A 26,005-nucleotide genomic window follows, 5' to 3' on the forward strand; every position below is an offset into this window, starting at 1 on the left:
ACTTTCACTGAATAATGTGCCGCCAAGCTGGTAAGCATAGCTCTACCAATTTTTTTTTTTTTCTGGCATGTGGACGTGTATGAGTTGAGAGAGAAGTGTCAATTTTAATCGCCAATACCTTCAGTGTTAATGATGCTAGCTTAAAATTTTAAGCAGTGTGGCGACCAGTGATGGAATTACGACCGCTTGTGAGTTTTTCCTAACATCAGTAAATAGCATCATTTTATGGCAATGGGCGCTGTCATTACACAGTACATGAGTTTTGTATTCTGCCTCCATCGAAATATGGCCGCCGAGACCGAGATTGAACCCGCGACCTTGGGATCAGCAGCCGAACGCTAAGGGCATTGAGCCACCACGGCAGGTCGCTTTGGGTGAACACCTTTGTTAAAATCTTCGATGAACTTCACACAAACTTCGTAATACATAACATGGCACAAGTGGAATGCTGAATAAATATGCTTTATTAGCAACTTAAAATTTTTTTTGTGTGTGTGATACTTGGCAACGTTGCGGCCTTATGCACGGAGAACCACACCTGAAACAAATTTGAACATTCCATAAAAAAGAAAATTGTTTTATCTCCAACTACAAACACATTGCATTAAATTTTTCACTAGTACTCTTGGCATACATTCTCTGTATAAACAATGCCTGAAAGTATTTGAATGTGCAGTTTAACATCCCAAACAGCTATGAGAGACAGCATAATGGAGGGGCAGATTAATTTCAAGCACCTGGTGTCTTTAGAAGGACTCTGAAACACATCAGGAAAGTACGCTCTACATCACTGTTGTGTAGAGCACTCGAGAGGTGCACTGCCCTGCAAATAAGATGCCACCTCACTGCAGCTTCTGGACTGCAAAGGAAATGCTCGCATGGAAATAGTAGCACAGACCTAGAAGTCAAGTGGGCACGAAAACAACCTGAAAACTATAGTCTGCTGTACAATTTTTTATTGAGTGGTGCATGCTGGCTTAGCGTTCTACACAAGGGTGACACAGGTTGTACATAAACTCAATCACTGCATTGTGCTGTCATGCATGGGCACCTGACCAAAACAACACTTCTACATGCAGCAGGGAACCCACAATAACGCGCGGAAGTTGGCACGCCCTCCTCCATTTCACGCTCCAGCATATGCCAGTTAAGAGGTGGCTATTCTCTCTGATGTCACGCAGCTACCATGGCTCCGGCGATCAGAAATCCCCCCCATCCCCCTCCACGCATCAGCGATGGGGCCGGCAGACGAGCGCCAACATTTCAGCAGCATGCAAAAAGTGACAAGAGGAGAGGGAAAAGCATGAAGACGCTGAAATTCTAATTTTGTCTGCCGATAACTCAGCTACTACAAAGCGCACTAAAAAATTCTTGCTGGAGGATACTTGTGAAGTGGTGTCCTTTAACATCCCAGCCACACCGCAACTTTATCTAGAGCCCTTTCAGAGGCCCCTTAAGAGCCCCCTTAAGAACCCCCCCAAAGAGCCCCTTTAAATGCAATGAAACTGCGCAGTATACGGGCATTTTCACATTTCCTCTCTATCGAAATGCAGCTGCCACAGCTGGGATTTGACCCAGTGTCCTTGGCCTCAGTAGCCAAACACTTTGCCACCATGGCTGGTGCCTGAATGTGTTACTATTTTCCTTATTTCCCCCCTCCACAGCCCTAATAAGCCTGAGTGACAGCTGGCCTAACTCCAATTTTCCTGCATGATCTGGTCAAATATTCTGTTCTGGGAACTACATCACATTGCAGATGACAATAAACAAACGATAAACCCTTCACATTAATTTTTGTTACATACTGCCCAGGTGAGTTGAGGAACGGGCTAACAAGATGGAAAACTCTGAACCTTTCAAAAAAATCATCCTTACCTATTTATCTTGATGCAGTAAGCCTGATCCTCTTGCTTTCCAGCTTTCAAGAAACTGCAAAATCATTTTTAGCCCAATTTAGTTCACTTAGTTGTGAATTTCCTCGTCCTTAACAGTTACTGCGCTAAGCTTTTTGTCTTCAGTCTACCTCAGCTAAAACTGATGCCCAAACTTTAATTGGTTTATCAGGGTTTATTGGGTTTAACATACCAAAGCGACTCAGGCTATGAGAGACGCCGTAGCGAAGGGCTGCGGAAATCTCGACCACCTGGGGCTCTTTAGCATGCACTGACATCGCACAGTACATGAGCCTCTATAATTTCGCCTCCATCAAAATTTGACCGCCGCAGCCGGGGTCGAACCCGCATAGTTCAGGTCAGCAGCTGAGCGCCATAACCACTGAACCACCGTGGCAGTTCCAAACTTTAATTTGCACAAAGCACAAACCATTTTTCACTCTTTTTTTTCTTGCACTAGTGCACCAGGGAGTGCCTTCTAAAACAAATGCAGTTTGGTGATGACAGCACTGCACATACTCAATAGGTGCAGCTGCGCTGGCACTGTCACCACAGAGGAATTGAACAGATCATGCTGACAATGCATTATATTGATTTACTACTGTGCATGATGCATCTAGCTATTCGGTGACAAGAAAAAACGACGACACAAAAGTGCTACTTATATCAAGTTGTAACAACAGTGTGGACAGGACACACCTCGTGTCAGTCAATTCTAAAAGGCTCGACGCAGGGATTATGTAGGCGCTTGACTGCATTGTTGACCCCAGACACACAAACCACCCAAGAACCCACTCCATTTTCTCTCCGCACATTCTCCATTATATTGACAACAGTCCTGGTTGCCCTACCTGCATGCACTGCAGTGACTACCAAACCTGCCATGCTTACAGCCTCAAGTGGGATAGGGACCAGAGGTGGCACGAACAGATCAGCTTCGCTTGCCGCTGCTTTAGACCACTTGGCCATTGCCACAGCCTTTCACCCCGCGTGTTAAACTGCCAGCCTCGTTTAACTTTCATCACTGCATAGACTAGTCAAATGCAAAACCACATGGGCACTTGCATGTGTGAGCCTAAATTTGAACGCGTGGACTGTTTTGGGGGACCGCTCCCAAACGAATGAGCATGCGGGCACTCAGACTCAAAAAGATACCCCCAAAAAAGGCAAGGAAATGCCACCTGAAGAGCATCGTGCAAGTCACACAGAATGGCTGGAGATTTGAAAAAAGATAAGAAGATATTATGTGCCCCAGATATTCAATGGACTTGACAAAGTTTTGCAATTTCGAAACTAAATGTAAAATGACTAAAGCATTAAAAAAATGGTGCTCATCCTTGCAGATAAATCACTGCTGGCCTCTTGAATGCTGTATTTTACTTTTCCTGTTTTTGCTTCCAATTTTAGAGTTGTTTAGATTTCTCTTGCATGCTGTATTTTACTTTTCCTGTTTTTGCTTCCGATTTTAGAGTTGTTTAGATATGGCTCATTTGAAGTTGTCATGATGTCCTCTGTTCATTTTTGTTTCCTTTTTTCTCGAGTTGTATTCCTATTTGCTCAATATGTATACACAATTTTTGCATAATACGAATGTACTAGTGTGCCTAATGTCATTGTTTAGTGGATAATTTTTTGTACACACCCGGTGATTCACTGTACTGCCTGGACAACCAACACGCACGCTGCACTTAGGTTGGATAGGAAAAACTCATGTACTAAACGAAGGTGAATAAAGTTTGATTTGATCTGATTTGAACCACCGCAGCAGGATAACAAAGAAATTGTCATCAGTGCGAACAAACAGAGTTCGTCAGCACAAAGCACTAAACAATCCGGAGCCCACATACTAAAGCAGTCCCCTCCATCCCCTCCACATGAATCGGATTGATCGCCTGTTAATTTTATTTTATTTTCTGACAGAGGAAGCATTTCCCGTGCTTTCTTACTTTTCTCTTTCCAACCCGTGTCGATCGCCAACCCATGCCAATCGCCATTCCCCTGCCTATGCGATTTGAGTACTTCATGTGTAAGCGGACTGCGACAGACATATTGAGTGTTTAGCGGCCACAGCTACTAAAACAGTGGTCGTGATGCTATGCTGCTGTGCTTTCACATGACAACTTTGTTCTGTGGACAAAAACAAAGCTTGACACTGAAATTGCCAATGTTTATTGGCAGATTTAAGAAGCCAATGTGTTGTGTTCCGACTGGCAAAAAGAAAAGAGCAAGAAAAAAAAGAGCAAATGTGACAGTAGCCCAACATATGTATACAGTCACAGCGGCTTCTTTCTTATTGAAAGCCCCAATAAAAATAATGTGTAAAAGGAACACAGGACGCATGGTTTGGACTCACTGCACAGCAGTAATGAAACATCGCCCACGTAGGTTGCAGAATAAACTGGGAATTTCATTTAGGCTACCTGCTAACACCAAGATGTCAACCTTGTAAAGACCGGGACAACACAAGAGACTACAGATACTCTGGAGCACTGCCCCCAAAATAGTAAGAGTTCAGATCTACACCAAAATGACTAGGCACACTATTTTTCTGACCACTACAACCTCACCATCTTACCTGCTTACACTGGTTAAGAGACTTCAACAACACTCCTTAGGGTCTGTGAAACAGTGTTCAGCTCCTCTTCAAGGTTGAGTATCATGCCTAGAAAAATGAAAAACAGAAGGAAAAATATTGGCAGTTAAACAAATGCCAGAAACAGGTCAAACAAAATAAGACAAGGTGTAAGCAAAGAAATAGGAAGACGCACACGTAAACTATACACAAAAACCCTGCAACAGCAGGGCACGATGATACCAAGCAACTGCCACTTGTGTGGGTTATTCTCTCAGCATGTCAGCTTGGATAACACAACTTTCATTAGTCACCGATGTGGCATATATACTGGCTGCCCTGCCAATAAAGATTTTAGTTGTCAGTCAGCACTGCATTGCATACTCTTTGCTTTGTCCATGTCTGTTGAACTGTAGCTATGGCAATCAGCTGCTGCCCAAGGATGCAATTTTGGGTCTTCAGGTACATGTGCAGCCTTTGTCAAAAATACAGTCCAAAAGGTTTGATTCTGGGCCATGCAATGAGGCCCATTTCACGTTTTCAGCATTCTAAATCTTTTGAAGCCGAGAGGAGCTCTTGTCCTCACTTCTCCGAAGCTTAGGACTTCCAGGCGTGCTAGAGAGCCCCACCACACACTGCTTAGTAACTAAACCCTTGGGCTGCATACTCTTGACAAAGGCTGTACTGCCTACTGCCTGCAGCATATTCCCGTGTTGCCCAAAACATGCTTAGCTTCTTACCACCACAAGACCTAACTAATTGCTTGTAATGTACAGTACACATGATGGCCTTAGGATGTCACATTCAAGCGCAGAGAAGTACCATGTACAGGAACATAGCATTGCGTAACGTTGCGCTGTGATACATTGCAGTTCGAAGCAATTTTTTGAGCACTACCGTTTTCAATTTGGAGCACTCCGGAGCACTAAAATTTCTAATTTAGAGGACTTTGAAGAAATGAAACTGATTAAGAAGGAGGATTCTGCAACACAAAGTTTGTAGTTTCACAAGCTCCGAGTATTAGAATAATATAGGGTACACAGTTTAGTTTCCAAATCTGTTACGTTGGCAAACAATGCTGTAAAAGTTCGAGTGTAATGTGAAAGGGTGCTACACTGTTATGTTTGTTGCCATACAATTGAAGACCTCTGTTTTATGTCATATAATTGAAGCTGAGACACTTTTGAATATATGCCATTTAATTTTTATTTGTAGAGCACGAAGAACACATACTTTGCATGTAACTGTTCGAGAGCACAGTACAGGTTAAAAGTTCTGCAGTGCGGCTCTCCATATTTCCTTACAAAGCTCGAAAGACTTAATCGAATCTTCTCCACATTAAAACCTCTCTAGTTCATTTATGTCAGCCAGTTCTGTCGAGTTTTCTCGTAACTTGTACTTTCCTCATTCAGAACCAACTAATCAGACGCAACAGCCCTCATAACCATGTGAGCAAGAACAGAGTTGATCAGTTCCTGTGCTGGCTGCCTACCAGCACTAACCCTTCACGACATATAGCGTGCAGTTTTTTTAAACAAATAGCAACCAGGTGCTCACCCGATGGCGAAGTGCTAACACAGTAACTCCAGTTTTGGCCTATTATAGCAAAAACCCACCCAGCATAAAACAGGTCAATGTGGCAGTTATACTGCACATTATGGTTATAGCACTGAGCCTCCGATAGCACAAGCGCTCCTCTATGCGCAACCTGGTTGCAATGAAGACGCAGGCGCTACAAGCCAGCTTGCAAGAACACACTGAGCAGCCACAGTCCTCACTGCGTGCGCACATGATTGAAAATTTTCCATGCGCGCAATATGAAAAGAATGAACGTTACAAAAATGCAACAGAAAGCAGAAGAAAGACCTCCACAGAAGTTCAGCATCATCCTGCCTCGCATGTATTTCAAACTTACTGTGAGGCTGGCCAGGTTAGGTGCATAGCAATTTCATGGGACGGATGCTAAAAGGAGGGAGACACTCATGCATTATTTTTTGTCCTTCCCTTCAGTCTCCACCCGGCCCTAAAATAGAAATTAGGATTTTTTTTTTTTTTCAAAGTAAGCCAAACCCACCAAAACAGGAACAGAGAAAAATGAGAAAGTTTCTGATCCGCTCAAATGCTAGTGCTGATATGCTTTACATGTCATTTAGAGCAACTCGACACCATTATGTAATGAAAAATAATTTGGTCGACATCAGTGTGTAAACTTTGGATTCCGCTCTTCTCGATCTAAAACTCTAGACTTGGCCTAGTTTTCTTCACAAAACTATTTCTACAGAAGTAATTCAAGCCCTGTTAACAAAATTAATGCTAAAATATGACTATGGTGTGAATACAGCAGAAAAACAAGTAGAACACTCACTGTGTGCAATCAGGGGCATTGTGCTTCCCCAACGCTAGCAAGTAAACGAGAATAGATGGCCTTCTTTCACAAGCCCTGATGTGGCAGCTTTCTTTTCATGTCTTCACATTTCGGCAGTGGAAAAGTAAACTTGCTAGAATGTATGGCATCACGAGTATCTTCTAATTCACTTTAGCATCTTAAATTCATGATTAGTAGTGAAATGGTAGATGGAGACAGGAAGCGACAGGACAACCACTAGTCCAGTCGTTTCCTGTCTGTGTCTGCCATTTCGCAAGATACAATGAATTAAGGGAGCCAGCACCCACTAGACAAACCAAATGCTTCAGTAACAATGTAGGAGAGCCGCACCGCATTTTTGCTCCCTTGGCAAGAGGACTAATGGTCCCTACGCTGCTGTCTTTAGGGTTCAGATCTTCCGCCAATCTCCTCATATCCTTCACAGTCAATAAGAAAGCAGCGCTGGAGATGGAATAAATGAAATAACGCTCGAAACACTCTAATCTATGAGGCTTAAGCTGACAAAGTAGGCTCATACGAGTGGATTTGGCTTGTTTTTATCCGTATAGTATCCTGCTAGTGCATTTTTTATTTGACACAGGACCTGCACACACGTTTTCGAGGCACTACGAGGCCCCTTCCATTCTCATAGCTTTTGCAAAAGAAACATGTATAGATTTGCTTGCCAATACAACATAACATTACTTAGTTTCAGTTTCTGGTTTTTACTCGTTTTGAAAAAAAAAAAACTCAAATATGCGTTCTTTTCCACAGTGGGTCATAAAAGCAGAGACTCCATCCTGTGCTGAAGTGCATTCTTCAGTAACACAAGTTATTGCCCGAGCTACACACACACAGATCACTAATTTCTTCGAAGAGAGATGAAACGCAACACAGTTGAAATTGACTGCCCAATTCACTAATCCTGTGTAACTCCATGGCTCTTAGCCTAAAGTACATGGATGAATCATGCCTCATAGACATTTACACTGCCCCCACATGAAAACCGCTGCATGTATGATTCTCACAAACACATTTTCCAAGGGTCCCTGTAATTTATTCGGCCTAGAAACTTGAGTAATGGTAGCTGGACTAAAGGCTGAATGGCATGGAACACTGTCTACACCTCGCCGCTGCACCTGCACACAAAGTGTCGACGCATGCAGGTTCCTCCCACAATCTGTCGCCAGTTACCACTCAATAAAAATGGCAGCTGGCGGGTATGACATGTAAAAACACAGAAATAGCCATATTTGCATGTGGAAATTGCACAACTGACCAACATTTGCACCATAACAAGACCTTTGATTGCTCGACTCTCTCTAGGCATGCTGACACGCAGGCCTCCGAATGTCACTAGGAATCATCTTGATGCATATGCTGCTTGGGGAGCGACACGAAAACAAGTGGAAAAACTTGGAAAAGCTACGAGAATGGAAGGGGCCCCTAGTGCCTTGAAAACGTGTGTGCAGGTCCTGTGTCAAATAAAAAATGCACTAGCAGGATACTATACGGATAAAAACAAGCAAAATCCACTCATATGAGCCTACTTTGTCAGCTTAAGCCTCATAGATTGGAGTGTTTCGAGCATTATTTCATTTATTCCATCTCCAGCGCTGCTTTCTTATTGACTGTGAAGGATATGAGGAGATTGGCGGAAGATCTGAACCCTAAAGACAGCAGCGTAGGGACCATTAGTCCTCTTGCCAAGGGAGCAGAAATGCGGTGCGGCTCTCCTACACTGTTACTGAAGCATTTGGTTTGTCTAGTGGGTGCTGGCTCCCTTAATTCATTGTATCTTGCAAAATGGCAGACACAGACAGGAAACGACTGGACTAGTGGTTGTCCTGTCGCTTCCTGTCTCCATCTACCATTTCACTACTAATCATGAATTTAAGATGCTAAAGTGAATTAGAAGATACTCTTGATGCCATACATTCTAGCTAGTTTACTTTTCCACTGCCGAAATGTGAAGACAAGAAAAGAAAGTTGCCACATCAGGGCTTGTGAAAGAAGGCCATCTATTCTCGTTTACTTGCTAGCGTTGGGGAAGCACAGTGCCCCTGATTGCACACAGTGAGTGTCGGACTGATGGAGATTCAAGCATATGGTATAGCATGTGGTATAAAAAGTTAAAAAGTACAGCATGGAAGTGCATGTTATGGCATTTGTTCTCATTGGTCCATTTACAACAAACTTCAGGAGGTAAGCAAATGCCATGTGATGATCACCTTCATTATGACTTCATTATTAAGTTCATGCTCAAAAAATACATCAGATCTCCATTGTATACTATATCGCAAAGAAGGAATCATTCATTAAAGTTAGAGTTCTTTTTTAAAGGTGATGCCTTCTGTTATTCATTTCTTGTCCAGACTGTTCAGAGACTTAAACCGTCTGCTGCAGAATGTTGTTCAAGTACAACATGTCGATCCTTTCCAGCACACTCGTGAATGAGAAATTTGCACTGCAAATTTTAATGCAATAGTATTAAGGGTCCCATTCAGCAGAAAACCCGGCGTCGGTGGCGGAATACACATTTTTTTCCGCATTTCTGAAGAGACAACTTCAAAACCCTATAACTTATGTTCTATGAAAGGCAGGAAGACAATTTTACCCTTATTGCATTCCTTGGTGTAAAGAGAACCCAATGGCATAACATTTCAACAAGTTTCCCGCAGCAAAGTTTTTTCAAAGCTCTTCACAAAATACATACATAAAATTACATAAGTGTTCAAGGAATTGCTTTACATGAAATTAACTAACATATTTAGAACTGGCACACAAATATACATGTTCCCTTAAGATTTGTTAACTGTAACTTCATTAATAAATTTTTTTTTTCAAGACCAGGCTCCCTTTTTAAAATGCCATTTTCGAAGTATCCTTGATATAAATTTTTCACAACCAGGAAAAAAACTTTCAGAGTAAAATCTCATAGATCAAAATATAGCTTGATAAATATCATTTTTGATATTGTAAGATTGAGCAAAAAAATGTTTTTCAAGAAGCTGAAAAAATTTGCAGAAACATGAAACGTATATCTCCCATAACATTTGTGATGATCTAATCACATGAATATTATAATGGGCAACAGTGAAATCTCTTTATATTGAATAGGTAAAAACTAAAATGGTTTGATATAGCCAAAACTTTTTATTATAAAATTTCTCCAAAAGCTCATGCTGAAGAAAAAATTAATCAGTGAACAAACAGGAACTGGGAGAGACCTTTTCCATAGATATAGCACCATTTCGAAGCCACTCGCGGCGACTGCAGAGACCAAAAAAACCAAGCAGCAAACTCCAGCTAGATTGGATTCCCCACAAAGCACTGCAGCATACGGCATTGGAAGGTCAAACAGGTCAATACATTCAGCGGCCAGCCACATGTGTGCAAATATACAAGTGGACTGAACGTGGACTCGCGCGACACAAAGAGCCAGAATGCAGAGACAGTCACCCCCATGCAGTGGCTTCCCTGCAATGCCTAGGTCCAAAGGGGTGAAGCACACACAAAAAATAATGCACTAACCTAGGAGTGGGGCCATTCATTCAGGGACGCGACGCAAAAAGGAGAAACATTCAGGCTCCTTCGCAGAGCCGAAATGCTAGGGGGTGAAGTATTTAAGAACTACAACAACGTACTTGCAAACGAGCGGGCCGAGCCTGGGGAACGTACCGTAAAAACCGGAATATAGGTCAAACTTTTTTTCAAGAAACCATGGCGAAAAGTAGACCCTCGTCTTATATACCGGTCATTGGTGGAAAAACTACGGGAGTCTTGCAACAATGGGCGACTGAAGTCAACAGCCTCCATCACCATTGCCATCAACAGCAGCGTGGCGTGACGACGTTGTGGCACCTCCATTTTGCGTAACCGTTGTTGCAAAGCTATTTTGGTTAACGGCTGCTTTTTCACATTTTGCTTCAAAATTAGCGGAACCCAACGGCAATTCACTGTTGCCTTCAAGAAAAACACGACTGGGTACGCGGAAGCTCACAGCAACCTGGCGGCACAGCACAAATTTGGGGTATCTGAAAAGAGCATTCGGTACAGGTGGAGGCACAAGCTGCGTATTACAACTTGCAGCAACCAGAAGAAAACATCATTCCGTGGGAGAACCGCAGCATATCCAGAATTGGAAGGAAAGGTTGCGGAGTTCGTTCGGGAGCTGCGTGCAAGATCGCTGCCTGTGACTGCCGAATGCATCCGCACGAAAGCGGTGAGATCACGGCACGGAGCGGCGAAAGAAGTGAGAGTAAGCGCATGTGTACACATGTGCGTACCTCGTTCGTTTCGCCACTCCGTGCCGTGATGATAAGGTGCTGACAAACACGCGGGTCGATGGGTGCGCGATACTGCTAAAAAATTGCTCATGTGCACATATGAGCAGCATTTAAATGAAAATAAATACTGTCACCATTGTACAACCTGTTCAGTTGCATTTGTTTCAAAGTAATGTGACTTTCGGTACTTTTTCCATTTTTAGAATTGGTTAGTTGGGGGGGTCAACCTATATCCCGGTCCGATCTATAGTCCAGTTTTTATGGTAGTATGAAAAGCAAGAACACTGCGATAGTCGGCCACCGCGCCGGCTACCCCAGACTGCTTAGCTGCAAGGGGGGGTGGGGGGCAAAGCATTCAAAAAATGGATTCAGGTACTCTCGCCATAACCGCTGAGGCACCGGGTGTGTTGCGAAGTTCCTTCCATGCTTTAGACAGCGCAAATGCGGACCGAATTCTGCGGGCATTAGAAAAAGAGTTGTTCAGCCCTTGTGCCAAGATATGCTGATCGACATTTTTATCAAGTGAAATTGTCCATGAATGCCTTTGCAGCTCATTCAACAGTTGCATCCTTCAAAATTAAGTGGTTTGGATCACACATTTTCTGGGATAATACGTTTCTCTGCACTTTCTTAACATATCAACAAAGCTTTATTGTACTTTTCAAATGAGCAATGAACTCATGATATAACTCCTTCACCATGCGATTAACTTGATAGCAGTAAAGTTCCCAGCAAGAAAACAGTACAGGTTAGCCATGTGCCTCTCTGTAAGGCATTAAAAGCAGAAAGTCAAACTTGAGAGCCCTGTGCCATATGCACACCAGTACCAGGGATGGAGGGATGGGAGCAAATAAACAAAACTGAGAGTACTAGTTCTACTTGGAGTGTAGCAGCAAACATATAGCACAATGACAGCAGTACTTGCAAAGCCAGCATCAGTGGCCCCCAAGGCACTATAGACTGACATAGCAGTAAAACTATGACATGTGACAAGTGTTGTGATCACGTACCAGTGTTTGCTGAACTGCTCGCGACAATTGTGATGGTTACAGGATGCCTGTTGAAGCTCACCACCTGCGCAACAAGTACAAAAAAGTCAGCATAAAATAAAACATGATGACACAAGAGCATTTTGGTGCAAGAGATTTTCGTGGGTACCAGATTCTGATAACAGGCACTGCACACTGAACATGAGTTCAAAACAGAGTACACAAACTGCAGTGTTTAATATTATTCTGAACAACAAGCCCGCAAGAATTTGCAACACAAAAAAAAAGTGAGCACTATACATCTAGTGACAGAGGCACAAGACAGAACACTCTTGCACTTAAAACATTCCTGCTGGCCAGTTGTTGCACATTTAGCTGGAATTGTTAGCGCAAAAAACAGAACATTGTGGACCGCAACATTGAAAGATTACATGACCACTTGTTTTTATACAGCAACTGCTCTTAAACACCAAAAAGAAACAACATACAGGCATACCATACTGCCTACCTCCCTGTTTGCCCACATGTGTTCATAACTGTTTGAATCAAGTCCTAGTGCTAAAATGTCATAGAAATTAACAAAAAAACATTAAGATAATAACAAGAGATAAAACCTGGGGCCTTCTTAACCACATTTTTAAAGAAGAAAATGCAATAAAATTTGGAAGATGGCCCACCCCCAAATATTCTGAAGGACCTTCAAAATTTTGGAAGTAGGCCCACCGCAAAAAATCGATTACAACTAGATTAGTGTGCGTATTATGATGGATCAGTGGATGCATTAAGTTGTAAGAGTGGGCCCGGTAAGTAAAATCTCACATGAGAATCCAATGGTCAAATATTTTTAGGGGAATTTCCCAAGGTGGACTAGAATTTGCAATAAGGGAATAATTACTCATTGGCATCCACCCAAGTTTTGTAGCTGAATGGCTGCGCTTGGGTGGATGCCAAGTAATTATTCTCTTATGATAATTCAATGGAAGGCACTGGAACATTCTAGTCCTCAAGAAATTGAAAATTGGTTTCTGAGGGAAAAAAAATGGCACAGTATCTCTCACATCTCGGTGGACACCTGAACCACACCATAAGGGAAGGGGTAAAGGAGGGAGTGGGAGAAGAAAGGGAGAAAGAGGTGCTGTAGTGGAGAACTCCGGAATTTCGACCACTTGGGGATCTTTAAAGCGACAGTGAGGAGAACTCTATCAATTTTTTTTCTTAGCAAAATCTGATATTTCGGCATTTCATGGCTTTGTTGCCGCTTGTCCAGGAGCAAAAGATGCATTTATTTCAAAGAAATTTAGATTCGAAGTTGAAAATGTTTTTCCTGCCCTACGATTCAAACTCGGCACCCTCTTATGACGTCACAGCGTCCTCTTAAAGATGGCACAGCACGGAGTGACAAGAAACGTGACGTAAACGCAGACTCCGTGATTTCTGGCGCTAAGCCGTGCGGTCTAGCAGCAGCCAAAATGAAAGCTACCGCCGCCGCGCGTTGAAGGCATCTATCGGGGGTTGCTACTATCACTTCATTTACGTTTGCACCGGCGTCTTGCCAGTGTTATGATGGATCCCGTTCCCAAACCCGACAACGAAGTTCTAGCAAGAAGTCCGGCCTGCATTTCAGCGACCTCAGCCCCACAGAGCGTGCGATACTTTTGAGGGACCACGGTTGTTAGGTTAGGCGCCGGCAGGTCGTTTCCCCCTTCCTCAGTGAGCAGCCGTTGCTAATTGAAAATCTTTACCCCAGTGCAGGGAGTCGTGAGGGGCGAGGACAAAGTCAGCGCGTCGCACCCATCGGAGGCTGCCCGAGGCTTTGGGGCCAATGGATTGTAATTCCTTGAATGGCGCTGTTGCACGGTGCAGCAGGCGGCATCGACGAGGCTTCTCACAATTGCAAGGGCCAGGTTTTTTGGTTTTTTTTGCCACAAAAAAAACGGATGGGTGCTCAAGAGCGCTCGCGTTTAAAATTGGCGGCTTGAAAGTAAAAGCGATGCACAACGCTCCAACTGGTTCCGCGCGTTTCCAGAGGTATGGGGTCCACTGGATCGGGCTCTCTCGCCCACTTGCATGCACCTTCAGATGTGTACTGTGAATGGATTAAATTAGCCGAGAGCTTGAAGAGAACAGCTCCGCCCAACTGCCGAAGCTATTAAATGGAGCTGCAAACAAACGAGTTGGAGGAGAGCGGAGTCACGGTCTCTGCAGGTTCAAAATTTTTTTCTTAACTGCCTTGTATCGTGTCTATCGTCCCTAATAAATGATTTCCGTTAGGTAGTTCGAAGTTGACTGGCACAGGCGGGAACATTTCGCCAGGCAAGCGTACGAAGAGACAAGTGCTCTTTATACTGCTAACTGCCTTGTACAATCACCGACCATTGTGCAATCACAGTTTTTCATCGACTGTGGCAGTCATCTGACCAGCCTTAACAGGCTCCTTCAAAGGTTAACTAGCACTTGAAGCGGCACTTGGAGTTCCTCTGCTGTTCGGTGCTTGTAAATCGAGGCGCGCCAAAAACAAAACCACGGGCACGCAAAGCTCATAGACACGAAGCGCCATAACAAACTGAAACTTTCCTGGCCGCCTGTGGCGCCACCAAGCATCGATTTTCTTTGCTTCCAAGATTCAGGTTGTCTTTTGTCTGTCTTCCTTGTGTGATAAAAGTGCACTATCGGTTTCAAAACAAAACTTACTTCAATATTGAACCGCGCAACCTTCCTCTTCGACATTGTTACTGCGCTACTCAAGGCTTACACAGACAAGAACAACACATGCAGACAGTTCTTGTCTGTGTAAACCTTGAGTAGCGCAATAACAATGTCGAAGATTACAAACCAATTAGGCCCATTTGAAGCTCTTCTTAGAACCTTCCTCTGTCAGCCTCAGAGATTCAGGGATTCCATGGAGTAAGGAAAATTCCTGCAAGGCGGCGTCTCTTGTCCTATGACGTCATCACGCTTGTACTTGTGAGATTGGCCTGTGGCAGCGATACCTGTATTTTGGTTCTTGCTATTTTCTAACTTACAAGAGCTTTGTTTTCAGTAAGAGTGGCGTTTTTGTGATCAGGAGCTGGTATTCTAACAATACAAGCCAACTTCAATTTCTCCTCAGTGTCCCTTTAACGTGCACTGACATCGCACAGCACACAGTTTTGCCTCCATCCAAACGCAGCCGCCACGGTCGGGTTCGAACCCGGGTACAGCGGCTTAGTAGACAAGTACCTTAACCCCTGAACCACCACGGCGGGTCTTCTAGTCCTCATTTTCAAATTTGGCCGTGCTAATGACATCACAAATTTGGCGGTGCTAACGACATCATGACTCCCTCGACCAATTAATTTTATTACGGAGAAATCGGATGGTTTTAGCAGAATGACAACCTAAATATTATCACATTAATATACAGCAAGTTAGAGCTGTATTGCTCTTCGGAGGATAAAAAAAAATTGATTTTATTTTCCTGTGCAAGTTGCTTTCTGCCTGAATTAGGTTTGACAATTTACAGGCAGCTAGACAGAAAAAACCACCTTAGCACTTTTAAGCACAAGCAGCAATCAAACTACGTTGCAACAGAGGCATACCCTCTACAGTTCACAGCTTCCAGAAAACTCTTCACATCGGTTCTCCTCTACACTTGTAGCTTTCCACTGACTCTTCAATTGTAGTTCCCAGGAGATAATTACACATATGCTCACTGTTTTCATGTGAATTTAACTGTAGAAAAGGCTCCCCCCCACTGTGACCTGTGAACACTACGGGCCCCTAAAAAAGATCATGCAAACTTCAGCTACATCCCGATCACACCACAAGCAAGTACTGCAGACCTGATGAGCACCAAAAATGCAAGCAAAACACAATGCAAAGTTTGAATGAATGAATTAAGCAAAAAAGAAAAAATTGGTTTTTGAGGAAAGGAAATGGCACTGTCTCACATCTTGGTGGACCCAACCACAGCACCATAAGGGGAGAGAGAAAAGAGGGAGTGAGAGAAGGAAAGAAAGAGGTGCAATAGTGGAGAGATTATTCCGGTCCAGGGATGGATCTTTAACTTGTACTGACATCGCACAGTACCAAAACCCTGCAAAATACCACCAGATTGTGTAGTTCGCAGTCATGCTTTCCAGCAGGCTGGCCGTAAATTTCCGTACCAATATTCTTACGACGAAGTGGCAGTGGAAGACGAAGTGGCCTCTCGCGTGAGAGGACGAACGAAGAAGAGGAGGTTAATGCAGCTCTCTGTTAGTGTTGGTGTTCCCTGCTAGGAACTCTTTATACTAACCCCCAACACTTGTAAATAAATGTAAACAGTATTTCCACGTAACATTTTTGGTGGAGGTGCTGGGTAAGACGGAACTATGTAGCGGACAATACCTACCACGGCCGACAATGACGGAAGCATCCCCCCAAGATTCGGCAGCATCGGTGTCCTCCATCGTCCTCACTCACCCTCGTGATCCTAGACCCTTCTCTGGCGATGATGACGCCGACATCTAAACTTGGCTTCGCAGGTATGAATGGTGCAGCGTTAACAACCGCTGGGACCAGACTTTCATGCTTGCGAACATAGTTTTTTACCTTAAGGGCACGGCGTTCAAGTGGTATGATACCTACAAAGAGACACTGACCAATTGAGCTGACTGCAAGTAGAAGCTTATCGACCTTTTCGGAAAACCACTCGGCTGGCAGCTTGCCGCTAAAAGAGATCTTGCCAGTCGCGCCCAGTCATCCACGGAGTCCTACGTCTCTTATATTCAAGATGTGTTGTCTCTGTGCTACACAGTGGATACAAAGATGAGCGAGGCTTACAAAGTCGGACATGTGCTCAAGGGCATCGCACACGACGCCTTCAATCTGCTCATCTACAAAAACTGCGACAAGATTGCCGACATCATAAAAGAATGCCACCACTTCAAGGCCGCCAGAAGCCGACGGATCACCCAGCATATTGCACGCCTGCCCAACATGGCTGCGTCTTCCTCCTGCCAAGATCTTTGTTCTCGGAGCCAGCCGACCTCACCTGAAAACATGACCCGTATTGTGCGCCGTGAGCTTGAAGCAATTGGTCCGGCTCCCTTAGCAACTCCTGTGGCCGACCAGCCGTTGACCCTTCCTCTTATTCAGGCCGTCGTGCGACAGGAAATTGCTAACTTGGGTTTCAACTCAGTCGCTGCTATTTATCCCCCCAAGTACCCGAAGTCCCTCCTCTATATCCTACCTGGCCTGTTTACGCCACTCCTCGATCACGCCATCCCTCCGAGTGGCGTACGCCTGATGACAGGCCCATATGTTTCAAATGTTCCCGTGTAGGCCACATCGCCCGTCATTGCCGTAGTCGATGGTACTCCTCCCAGCGGACCCGTTCCTCGACTCCCCCTTCTCGCCCTGATGGTGCCCGCTCAAGTTCTTTCTCGCAATCCTTGGACCCATCAAGCCCTACCACCAACGTCTGTCTCGTCATCCCGCGCTTCAGCCGCTCACCATCCCCGCTCACCATCACCAGCCGCCAGTCCCGTTCGCCGAAACGACCATGCACTTCCTCTCCTAGCCCCTACGAATGATCACAGGCGGAAAACTAGCTTCTGCAGTGTCTAGAAGTGATGCTGTAGTGACGACCCGGCCCCAAAATCCTCGTTTAGTTCTTCGTGCCCCACGGAATTTACTGACCATACAAGTCAATGGAGTTGCCGTCTCTGCTCTGGTTGACACGGGCCCTTACATTTCTGTGATGAGTTCCGACCTACGCCGCCACCTCCGCAAATTACTGACGCTTGCTCCTACAGCCGTTGTTCGAGTTGCTGATGGCACAGCGTCCCCAGTCCTTGGCGTGTGCGCTGCTTGTGTGACGATTTCTGATCGCCAAACCACCGTGGTCTTTACTGTTCTCAACCACTGCCACTTCGTCGTAACAATATTATAACTAAAAAAGTTGTGGGTGACACCTAATGCTTTAGCTTTCTGCTATCATGCGTTACCATGCTTGCTTGTCACAAACTGCATACATATGTGGTACACATGCACAGTTAGTGGCTGGTGCACGCAGTAATGCTGATGGTATCAGTAACCTGCTGCAGCAAAGACTTCAGCAAGTTTGCACAGCGTGTTCACACATTTCTTTTCATTGTGAAAAGGCTGGCAAAGATTACCGCCACTCAACAGCAAGGCTTGCATTCAGGCACATCGTCATTTTGATAACTATGCATGTTTCACTGATGAATTTTAATGCAGGAGGTGGTGCATTTTGATAAGGCACAAGTGCAGTACTTTTGTCTTTTCTGTAGAGGAGCAGCACAAAAATTTCTTGTGCTTACTGTGAGAAAATATAAATTTTCACAACATCTGAGCACCTGTAGCGTAGCTTGCTGTTTAGAGCTGAGCAGATAAAGTCCCGTGCAGCAACCAAGCCTAATGATGCTAGTGAGGTGAGTAGGTCACAATGTGGGAACACTGCTTTAGCTGCAGACATGCAGATATGCCTGCGAGATTCACCCACAGTGAGTCTCTGAGGACACAGCAAAAGGTGAAGATTTTACTAGGGAGAGGTGCTTAGCCTGCTCTAATTTTAGTATTGTTGAACTATCCTCCTAATGGCCAGATAAATTCTTAAGGCCACAAATAGGAAAGGAGAAAAAATCTGTTTTTTTTTTTTTTAGGAAAAGAAATGGCACAGTAACTGTCTCACTTCTCGGCTGACACCTCAAAAGAGCTGTAAGGGATGGGAAGAAAGAAGAAAGAGGTTCTGTAATGGAGGGCTCCGGAATAATTTCGGCCACCTGGCTGGGCATCTTCAACACACACTGACATCGCATGGGGCGCTTGCCATTAGTTTTTGCAAGCTGCCATATGCTCAGCAATGGCCCACATACCTCAGCAACTGTGAGCAGCAGAAGCACTGAATAACAGTGAAATGCACATGCTGCCTGCCTTAGCTGCAGTCTCAGCCGCCTAAAGAAAAAAAAAGAGGCCAGTGGCTCACAACACAAACCTGGTAGTTACCGTACGAGGAGATCATCTTGTTGCACTTTCCCAGGCCAAGCTTGTTACCCTGGGACATGGCCATGCCCACCGTGGCCAAAAAGCCAGGCCTCAGGGCATGATCGGGAGCTTCATCTGTGGCAGCTGCATGCACCATAGCACTCGACTAAGCAATGACAACTAACTCAACACACCCTATCTATACCAAACCTTAATTGGCCAGACAGTGCCATGCGAGAAGAGTTACAAGAGCACTCAGTTTTATTATTATAATAGACAAACACTAACAATGCTGAGCCAACACTCTATTTGATTCCACCCAAGCAAGCACACAACAAGCCCTCACTAAATCATCATGAAAAAAGAAACCTGAGCAACTGAATACACACTAGCTCCGGTCACTTGGCTGCAGGTGTTAACGTGAATCTTCTCTCCTCCTATAGTCTTGTCATAGCCTTTCACCTTTCTCTCTTTGTTGCATCATTTTTCTACATCCCAATTGCTGCTATGAGAAAATAATACACTACTCTTGCAATAATATAACAGAAACAAATCTCGTTCATCTTTGAATTAATTAAAATAACTGTTTTCACAAAACACAATTATGTTCAACTCTGCACCCTTTGACTACTGCTGCTGTCCAAACTGGTTCATTGTTAAAACCCTTGCATTGCCTTCCAGCAGTTTATGGCAATAAAAAGCACCCTAACAAATTTAAAGCAACGGCACTAGTGTCAAATGTCACAGGCACCTTACCCAATTGACCCTTTGAGAAATATGAAATTTTGTTATGTCTCACATACATACAAATGGTAAAACTGCACTCAGAATGACTCTAGAAATTGAATAACATCTTTTTCAAGTAGTTTCTACAACCGGTTTTGCAAAAAATGCGGTATACATTTGTGCCAACGACTCTGTAATGAGATCTCAAATGTAGTACTATGTATTCACACAGCTGTCCTTTCGACATACAAAATTTGCATAACTAGAAATCACTTCAAGAACCATTATAAAGCATTTGACTGATGGAATGGCTCAAAATTTCAAACATCTTTCTTTTGCACCATACACTTGTAAAAACACAAGGACACCTATTAATGAAAGATAAAAACATGCTGAATGGTTTTCAGCACACAAAAGTATTGTACATAAGTGCACCGTTGTGCATTCGCCAGCAACTGAAGCAAGTGGTACATGTGTGTCGTTGTCCTACAAAAGATTAAGCAACCACTGTCACCATCAACAGCAGCAGCTGCTAGCGGGGCACGATAAAAACTTATGCCTTCCTTTGTTTGGGTTGGTTTATGGGGGTGTAATGTCCCAAAGTGACTATGCTATGAGGGACGCCGTAGTGAATGGCTCCGGAAATTTCGACCACCTGGGGTTCTTTAATGTGCACTGACACCGCACAGTACACGAGCCTCTAGATTTCGCTTCCATCGAAATTCAACTGTCACGGCTGGGATCAATCCTGTGTCTTTAAGGTCAGCAGCCGAGCGCCATAACAACTGAGCCACCACAGTGGCACCCTTGCTTTTAGTTTTTGCATTTCTGACTTCCCTATAAAATGTCTGCTGCTTCCTACTTGGTTGACAAGAGGTGGCGTAGTTTGCTGGTTGCAAAAATATGTAACATTAATCCTGAAACTGCCTTATATCAACAACAGCTAAGAGTTCATACTAATACATTTTTTTTTTAGATTGCACCTGGGGGAAGAAACAAATTAAGAAGTTGTCGGCTTGCACAAGAATTCTCTTCAATAGGTTCCAATACGATGAAAGCTTGCCATAGACACCTGTATCAAAATTTACAATTGAAAATAGGAGACTGTCTCTTATACCTCCAGGTTAATTTGGAGAGAGGTTCATTTAGAGAAAGACAGAGAGGTCATCCTGAGGGATTATCTGGCCAGCTATGCTGCACTGGGAAACTGGGAAAGGGGAAGAGGAGAAAGTGTTATGGTGGGTGGCAATGGGGGCAGAAGAGTGATGCGAATATATACAAGCAAATCAGGAGCACACCTAATCGCAATCACAAGTTGAGACTCATGCTGAGCAAGAAATGACAGGGTGCCCATGTTGCATGAGAACTTTCCAAGTCTCTGGCCAAGTGCCTAGTACAAAGCCCTCTGATGATAGTGGTCGCCAAGAGTGACCTCTGTGTGCACTGTTTTTTCTTCTTTGCGTCCATTCTTATTATGCTATATTACTGCTCTATAGAGCCAATACAAAAAAAAAAGGTGTGAAAATGCTGCGAAAATGCAGTGGCCTAATGCAATATTTTGCAACAATTTCACCCTTACAAACCTTGTGCTCATGTGCCACGTAAAATGGAGTGACCAACAATTCGGTCAATGCCAGTTGCAGCAAGAAAAGATGGAACAAATCTCTACACTTTCCACACCAAGATCCGTATCAAAATTACGCTTCTGAAAGTTCCAGGCCCCCACAAGATTACTACAACAATTGCACAGCTGCAAGGCCTAAACAATATGCTTGGTATACAGCCTTTGCAGCAGCTCAGTGTAGAGTTGGACCTCTCTGCCGTGATTAATATACTAGATCTGTTGCTAACGTACTGCATTCAAACCACACAAAAGCCAAAACAGAAAACCTGCCAGCTCACAAAGACTGCCCACATAAGTCTTAAAGACAGGTCTCTCAGAAGCTCCTGCTAGGATCTAGTCTCATGAAGAAAGTGGCTAGCATAGCTGAAGTTTTGTGAAAAGTAGCCTAGCATTAACTCGGTCCCATTGGCAACAAAGGTCAAGTATACAAGTGCTTTTAAAATTATGGCTTCTGGTAGCTTATATCAGTGTCAAGCCAAAGCTTTTCTCTGCCCAGTAAAAAATAACAACCCCTGCTGGTCTCATGAACTCTTCCTTTCAAAATGAAAGCTTCAATGGCTGATAACAGAAAGGAGTATGCATGCGTTCTGCCTTTTACAGAACTTTCCTCTGTAGCACAGCAAAGAAAAAAGGTACAAAGTGCATACAATGATCACATAACAGTGTTTAAAATCGTTCAGAAACCTCAGCATGCAGTGAAATTGTGAAAAATAAGCTATGAAAGGAAGTCTACCAAGTATTTACCAAGTCTACCAAGTCTACCAAGTGGTTTGATAACCCAACCGGCTCTAAAGGGTGTACAGTCAGGCTGAAATGAAACGTGAACATGCATATGTTGTACTTTTGCACTTTGGAGAGAGATATTCCTTTACAACTGGTTTATGAATATACACTTCTGTACACTTTCTGCCCTTAAACATGAATCAGGCGAGTTTTGCACTGCAGCTAAAAGTACACGGGTAAGATATTTCGTTTTGCTGTTAGGCGCTGTTTGCATTTCTTTCCAGCCTGACTGTACTCACCTTTATGCTGCATTGCACCCCTAAGCATATATTTTTATATGGTTCATTTTCCGTTCAGGTCCCTTTTCTTTCAAATGACATTTATACACACTGCTGTCTCTATCCAGCAGTCACTCATTACAGGTACAAATGTTTTGGGTTATGAAGTTCACAATTTTTTCAAGACATGAGAATGTAAATCAGATGCGCCCAAAATGAGTTTCCCACATAAGCAAGCTCGCAAATGCAGACACAAAGTAAAACAACACCGTCAAACAGTATTACTCGGTATAGGGCAGCAGACGCTCAGGCATTTACCTTTGATTAGCGGCACACCATCTCGGTCTGCGAAGACAATAGCCTGGAGGCCTTGGACCCTTAATGTAAGAAGACGAAAACGCCCCCATCAGACAGTGCGATGTCAGAAGACGCACGAAAGAATTATAGTTTTCACGTAAGCAACACGATATGATTTCATACTACAGATACTTGAATTCGAGATGTGCAGGGTCAATTACTTAAACAAGAATCGTGACGGAAAAAAAAATTGTGGGGGCACCTAGAAAATAATGTGCGCAGAAAAGCACCTCGCAACAAAATGACAATGTCACGTATAAAATAAAAACGGGGATGCTCACTACAAGAGAAGTGACCTACAATGTTACTGACACAACAACGCCAAGGCAACAGCGGTCCCAGAATGTTTAGTCAATTAGAAATGACCTTCCTCGTTACGAAATCAATCAGTTCCCGGCAACTGGTGCCAAAATATGCCGCGCAAACATGAAAGAGAAGGATGGAAAAGTTCTACCTGGAAATAACTTGGATAAGGTGCTTCTTCAGTTCCTGCAACGACACAGAGAAATGGTAAGGATCCGGGTAAAAATGCACTAGCGACATTTGATGGGCGGATGCGACAACGATGGGACAGAAGAGAAATTGATGTTGGCCAAGGAATGCGTGTTTCTCAAGTATTTAGAACCTGCCAGTGAAGCGCAGATTGGTTGTAGTTGCATCTACTGCTAAACTTGAGCACAGCACTTAGGCAGATTAAGAGCCTAATTAAAAACAAGCATGAACGGCTAAAAATCATATGACTTACATCGGCCATTCTGTTTACACGGTACAGCACCCGGCACGCCACCGCGCAGACACGTTGCATACTAGCAAGTCAATAAAAACTGTCGCAATAAAAAAAGTATAAGAACTGCACATTAAAATACAAGTTTTCACGTTGCTTGAAAAAATCTCAAAGCATTGTCTTTTTACGTTGGGCCATAAAATACTTTTGAAATAGTTTACTGGAAACTAACACCGCAACCTCATTATTGTTTTATGGCATTTTTTACTTATTCTTTCTGCTAACTGCAACAACAGCTAGGGGATTGCGCATGCGTCTCAGGTAGAAAGGTTGACGCACCGTCAAGGACTCCGAACTTTTTTTCTGGGTGGGCGGGGTGCTGACTGTCAGCCGCGGAGGAGCGGAGAGCACATATATCATTCTTCCTAGTTTAGAACACCAACAATTTGTACAGTCCGAAGCAATACGAAGGTGCATTTAAGGCCAACCTACTCGTACAGGAGTTTGGGGGGCGGGGTGCTGACTGTCAGCCGCGGAGGAGCGGAGAGCACATATATCATACCTCCCAGTTTAGAACACCAACAATTTGTACAGTCCGAAGCAATACGAAGGTGCATTTTAATTAAGCCAACCTAATCGTACAGGAGTTTATATTAAGACTGAACAAAGTGCATGATTCGTTCTCGTGTCCTTCACTGTTACTCTTTCGGGAGAATGAGGGATCGTTTTTCGAGAAAAAAATTCTTGGCTTTCGTTGGCCGGCACGAAAGCGATCGCACAGCAGAACGGAACGAAATGGTGCACATATGAAAGCCTCTGTTACCACTGCTGGAGCTGGCTTCAGGGGTCCGATAACGCAGATCGATACGGTGTCTCTTCTAATGCTTAATGACATTTGGAAGTTGACGCAGCACACGCGTAAAGAATTAATACTCCCTCTCCCATATTAATTGCTCACGTAGACATCGCCAGGCGCTCATGATTTTCACACTTTGACGACATCGAAAAAAAATCGAAAATTGGTTTTGAGGAAAGAAAATAGCGCAGTGATTGTCTGGCGTCTCGGTGGACTCAACTGCGCCGGGAGGGAAGGGAAGGAAGGATCGAGTGGAAGGAGAAAGAGGGGAAGAGGCGCTCCGTGCGTAGTGGAGGGCTCCGGAATAATTTTTGACCGACATTGCACAGCGTACGAGCTCTTTCGTTTCGCCTCCATCAAAACGCGGCCGCTGCGGCCGGGTTGTAACTCGGGTAGAACATTGAAGAACTGTCGCCTCGCGTGCTCCGATGAAACAATTAAAACAAAAAAGTGAGAACTGTGTTGCCAACTTCCTGCGTGAAAAAAAAAAAATGGCTGGCGGTTTTAGCATTGCTGTACCCAGGTAAAAATTTTGAACTGAGAATCTGCTGGTTCGCACTGTGTTGGGTTACTGGCGCATTCCCAACAACTGCTGAGACAATAGCTGTTGGAACCAGCAATTGCTGGAACTAGGCTGAAAAGTCAGTTACCTTGCAGAACCCCATGAAAGCAAGTTTTTTTTTTCTGTTTCCAGGTGGACACACACCGCCCCGTATAGCTCAGATTGCCATTGAGGCGATTTAGATGTCCAATGGGCCAGGGATCGACCCAGTACGCCTTTCCTTTCCTCAAGAGCCTGCAATGTTGACAACGCCAAAGCCAATAAACCCAATAACGCCGACGGCTTAATTTGTTAGCGGATATTTACTAATAAAATAACAACGGAAGGAAAAGACGCTGCTAGCCGCGGCATCTGCCATCGAAACCCGAAGCATCTGAGCTGCGGCTAGCGGGAATATAAGGAGGGAGAGGCCAGGGAGAGGGAAACAAAGGGGGAGCGATATTAAGAAAGGATAGGTGCTTAATTTCTCAATCGCTTAATTTTTCCAGTGCCGCGTTTCTGCCACGCGGCACGAGGCTTCACTTATCCGACGGCTTTCGCTGAGAATGCGTGATTTCGCACTAGAAAAAGTACGACCGTTCCGCATGCCTACGTGTCATTGCCTATCGATATATCAAGCCCGCTTCGACGTTTGAATTTTTTGCAATCCTTTCCGTAGAAAAATCATGAAGGCTGCTGGGCTTTACACGCGGGAGCACTAGCGATATAGTGCTAATTACTAGCGGCTCCTACTGCATGTGTAACCTACAGTCTTGGTCAAAAGTCTTAATAAGGTTTTTCGCTTCAGCCACATAACAGAGGCATTACGTATATACGGCACTATAAAAGACCGAATGATCTTGATATGCTAGCAGAAGGCTTTGGTTTCTTTTTGCAGTAGAGAAGCTCCATGATTGACTTGCGCTTTCAATGATCCTCTTTACGGAGCATTCTAGGAACATTCATTTCGCTGCAGCTGAACGCTGTTGCCTTAAGACTTGACCAAGGCTGTACCCCCAATTTTACGCTGGGTAAGGTGTGAGAGGAGTTTGGTCGACGAAACGTGCTCCGTAATATTATGGCCATGACTGTAGATGCGA

General features: G+C 44.1%; 1 protein-coding gene across 1 annotated transcript; it reads right to left on the reverse strand.

Annotated features, from left to right (window-relative positions):
* Window positions 1-446: 446 nt before the first annotated feature.
* LOC144114773 (ragulator complex protein LAMTOR3-like) lies at window positions 447-23,607 on the reverse strand. The gene is made up of 8 exons (XM_077648725.1): window positions 23,530-23,607; window positions 23,239-23,273; window positions 22,746-22,804; window positions 19,087-19,220; window positions 12,129-12,192; window positions 4,468-4,554; window positions 1,876-1,929; window positions 447-538 (listed from the first exon to the last, which is right to left on the reverse strand). The coding sequence occupies exons 1-6, from the start codon at window positions 23,587-23,589 to the stop codon at window positions 4,481-4,483; spliced, it is 426 nt and encodes a 141-aa protein (XP_077504851.1). The 5' UTR covers window positions 23,590-23,607; the 3' UTR covers window positions 447-538; window positions 1,876-1,929; window positions 4,468-4,480.
* Window positions 23,608-26,005: the final 2,398 nt, after the last annotated feature.

The sequence above is a fragment of the Amblyomma americanum genome, chromosome 1 (genome assembly GCF_052857255.1).
Source record: "Amblyomma americanum isolate KBUSLIRL-KWMA chromosome 1, ASM5285725v1, whole genome shotgun sequence".
Lineage (NCBI taxonomy): Eukaryota > Metazoa > Arthropoda > Arachnida > Ixodida > Ixodidae > Amblyomma > Amblyomma americanum.

Bases quoted from the DNA above. Each gene is read 5' to 3' on its own strand.
- LOC144114773 (XM_077648725.1), bottom strand. From the start codon at position 23,589: ATGCAACGTGTCTGCGCGGTGGCGTGCCGGGTGCTGTACCGTGTAAAC. The intron at 19,221-22,745 runs GTAAATGCCTGA...TGGTGCATGCAG, and splicing joins TGGTGTGCCGCTAATCAAAG to CTGCCACAGATGAAGCTCCC. The intron at 4,555-12,128 runs GTACGTGATCAC...TCATTTTTCTAG, and splicing joins GAGCAGTTCAGCAAACACTG to GCATGATACTCAACCTTGAA.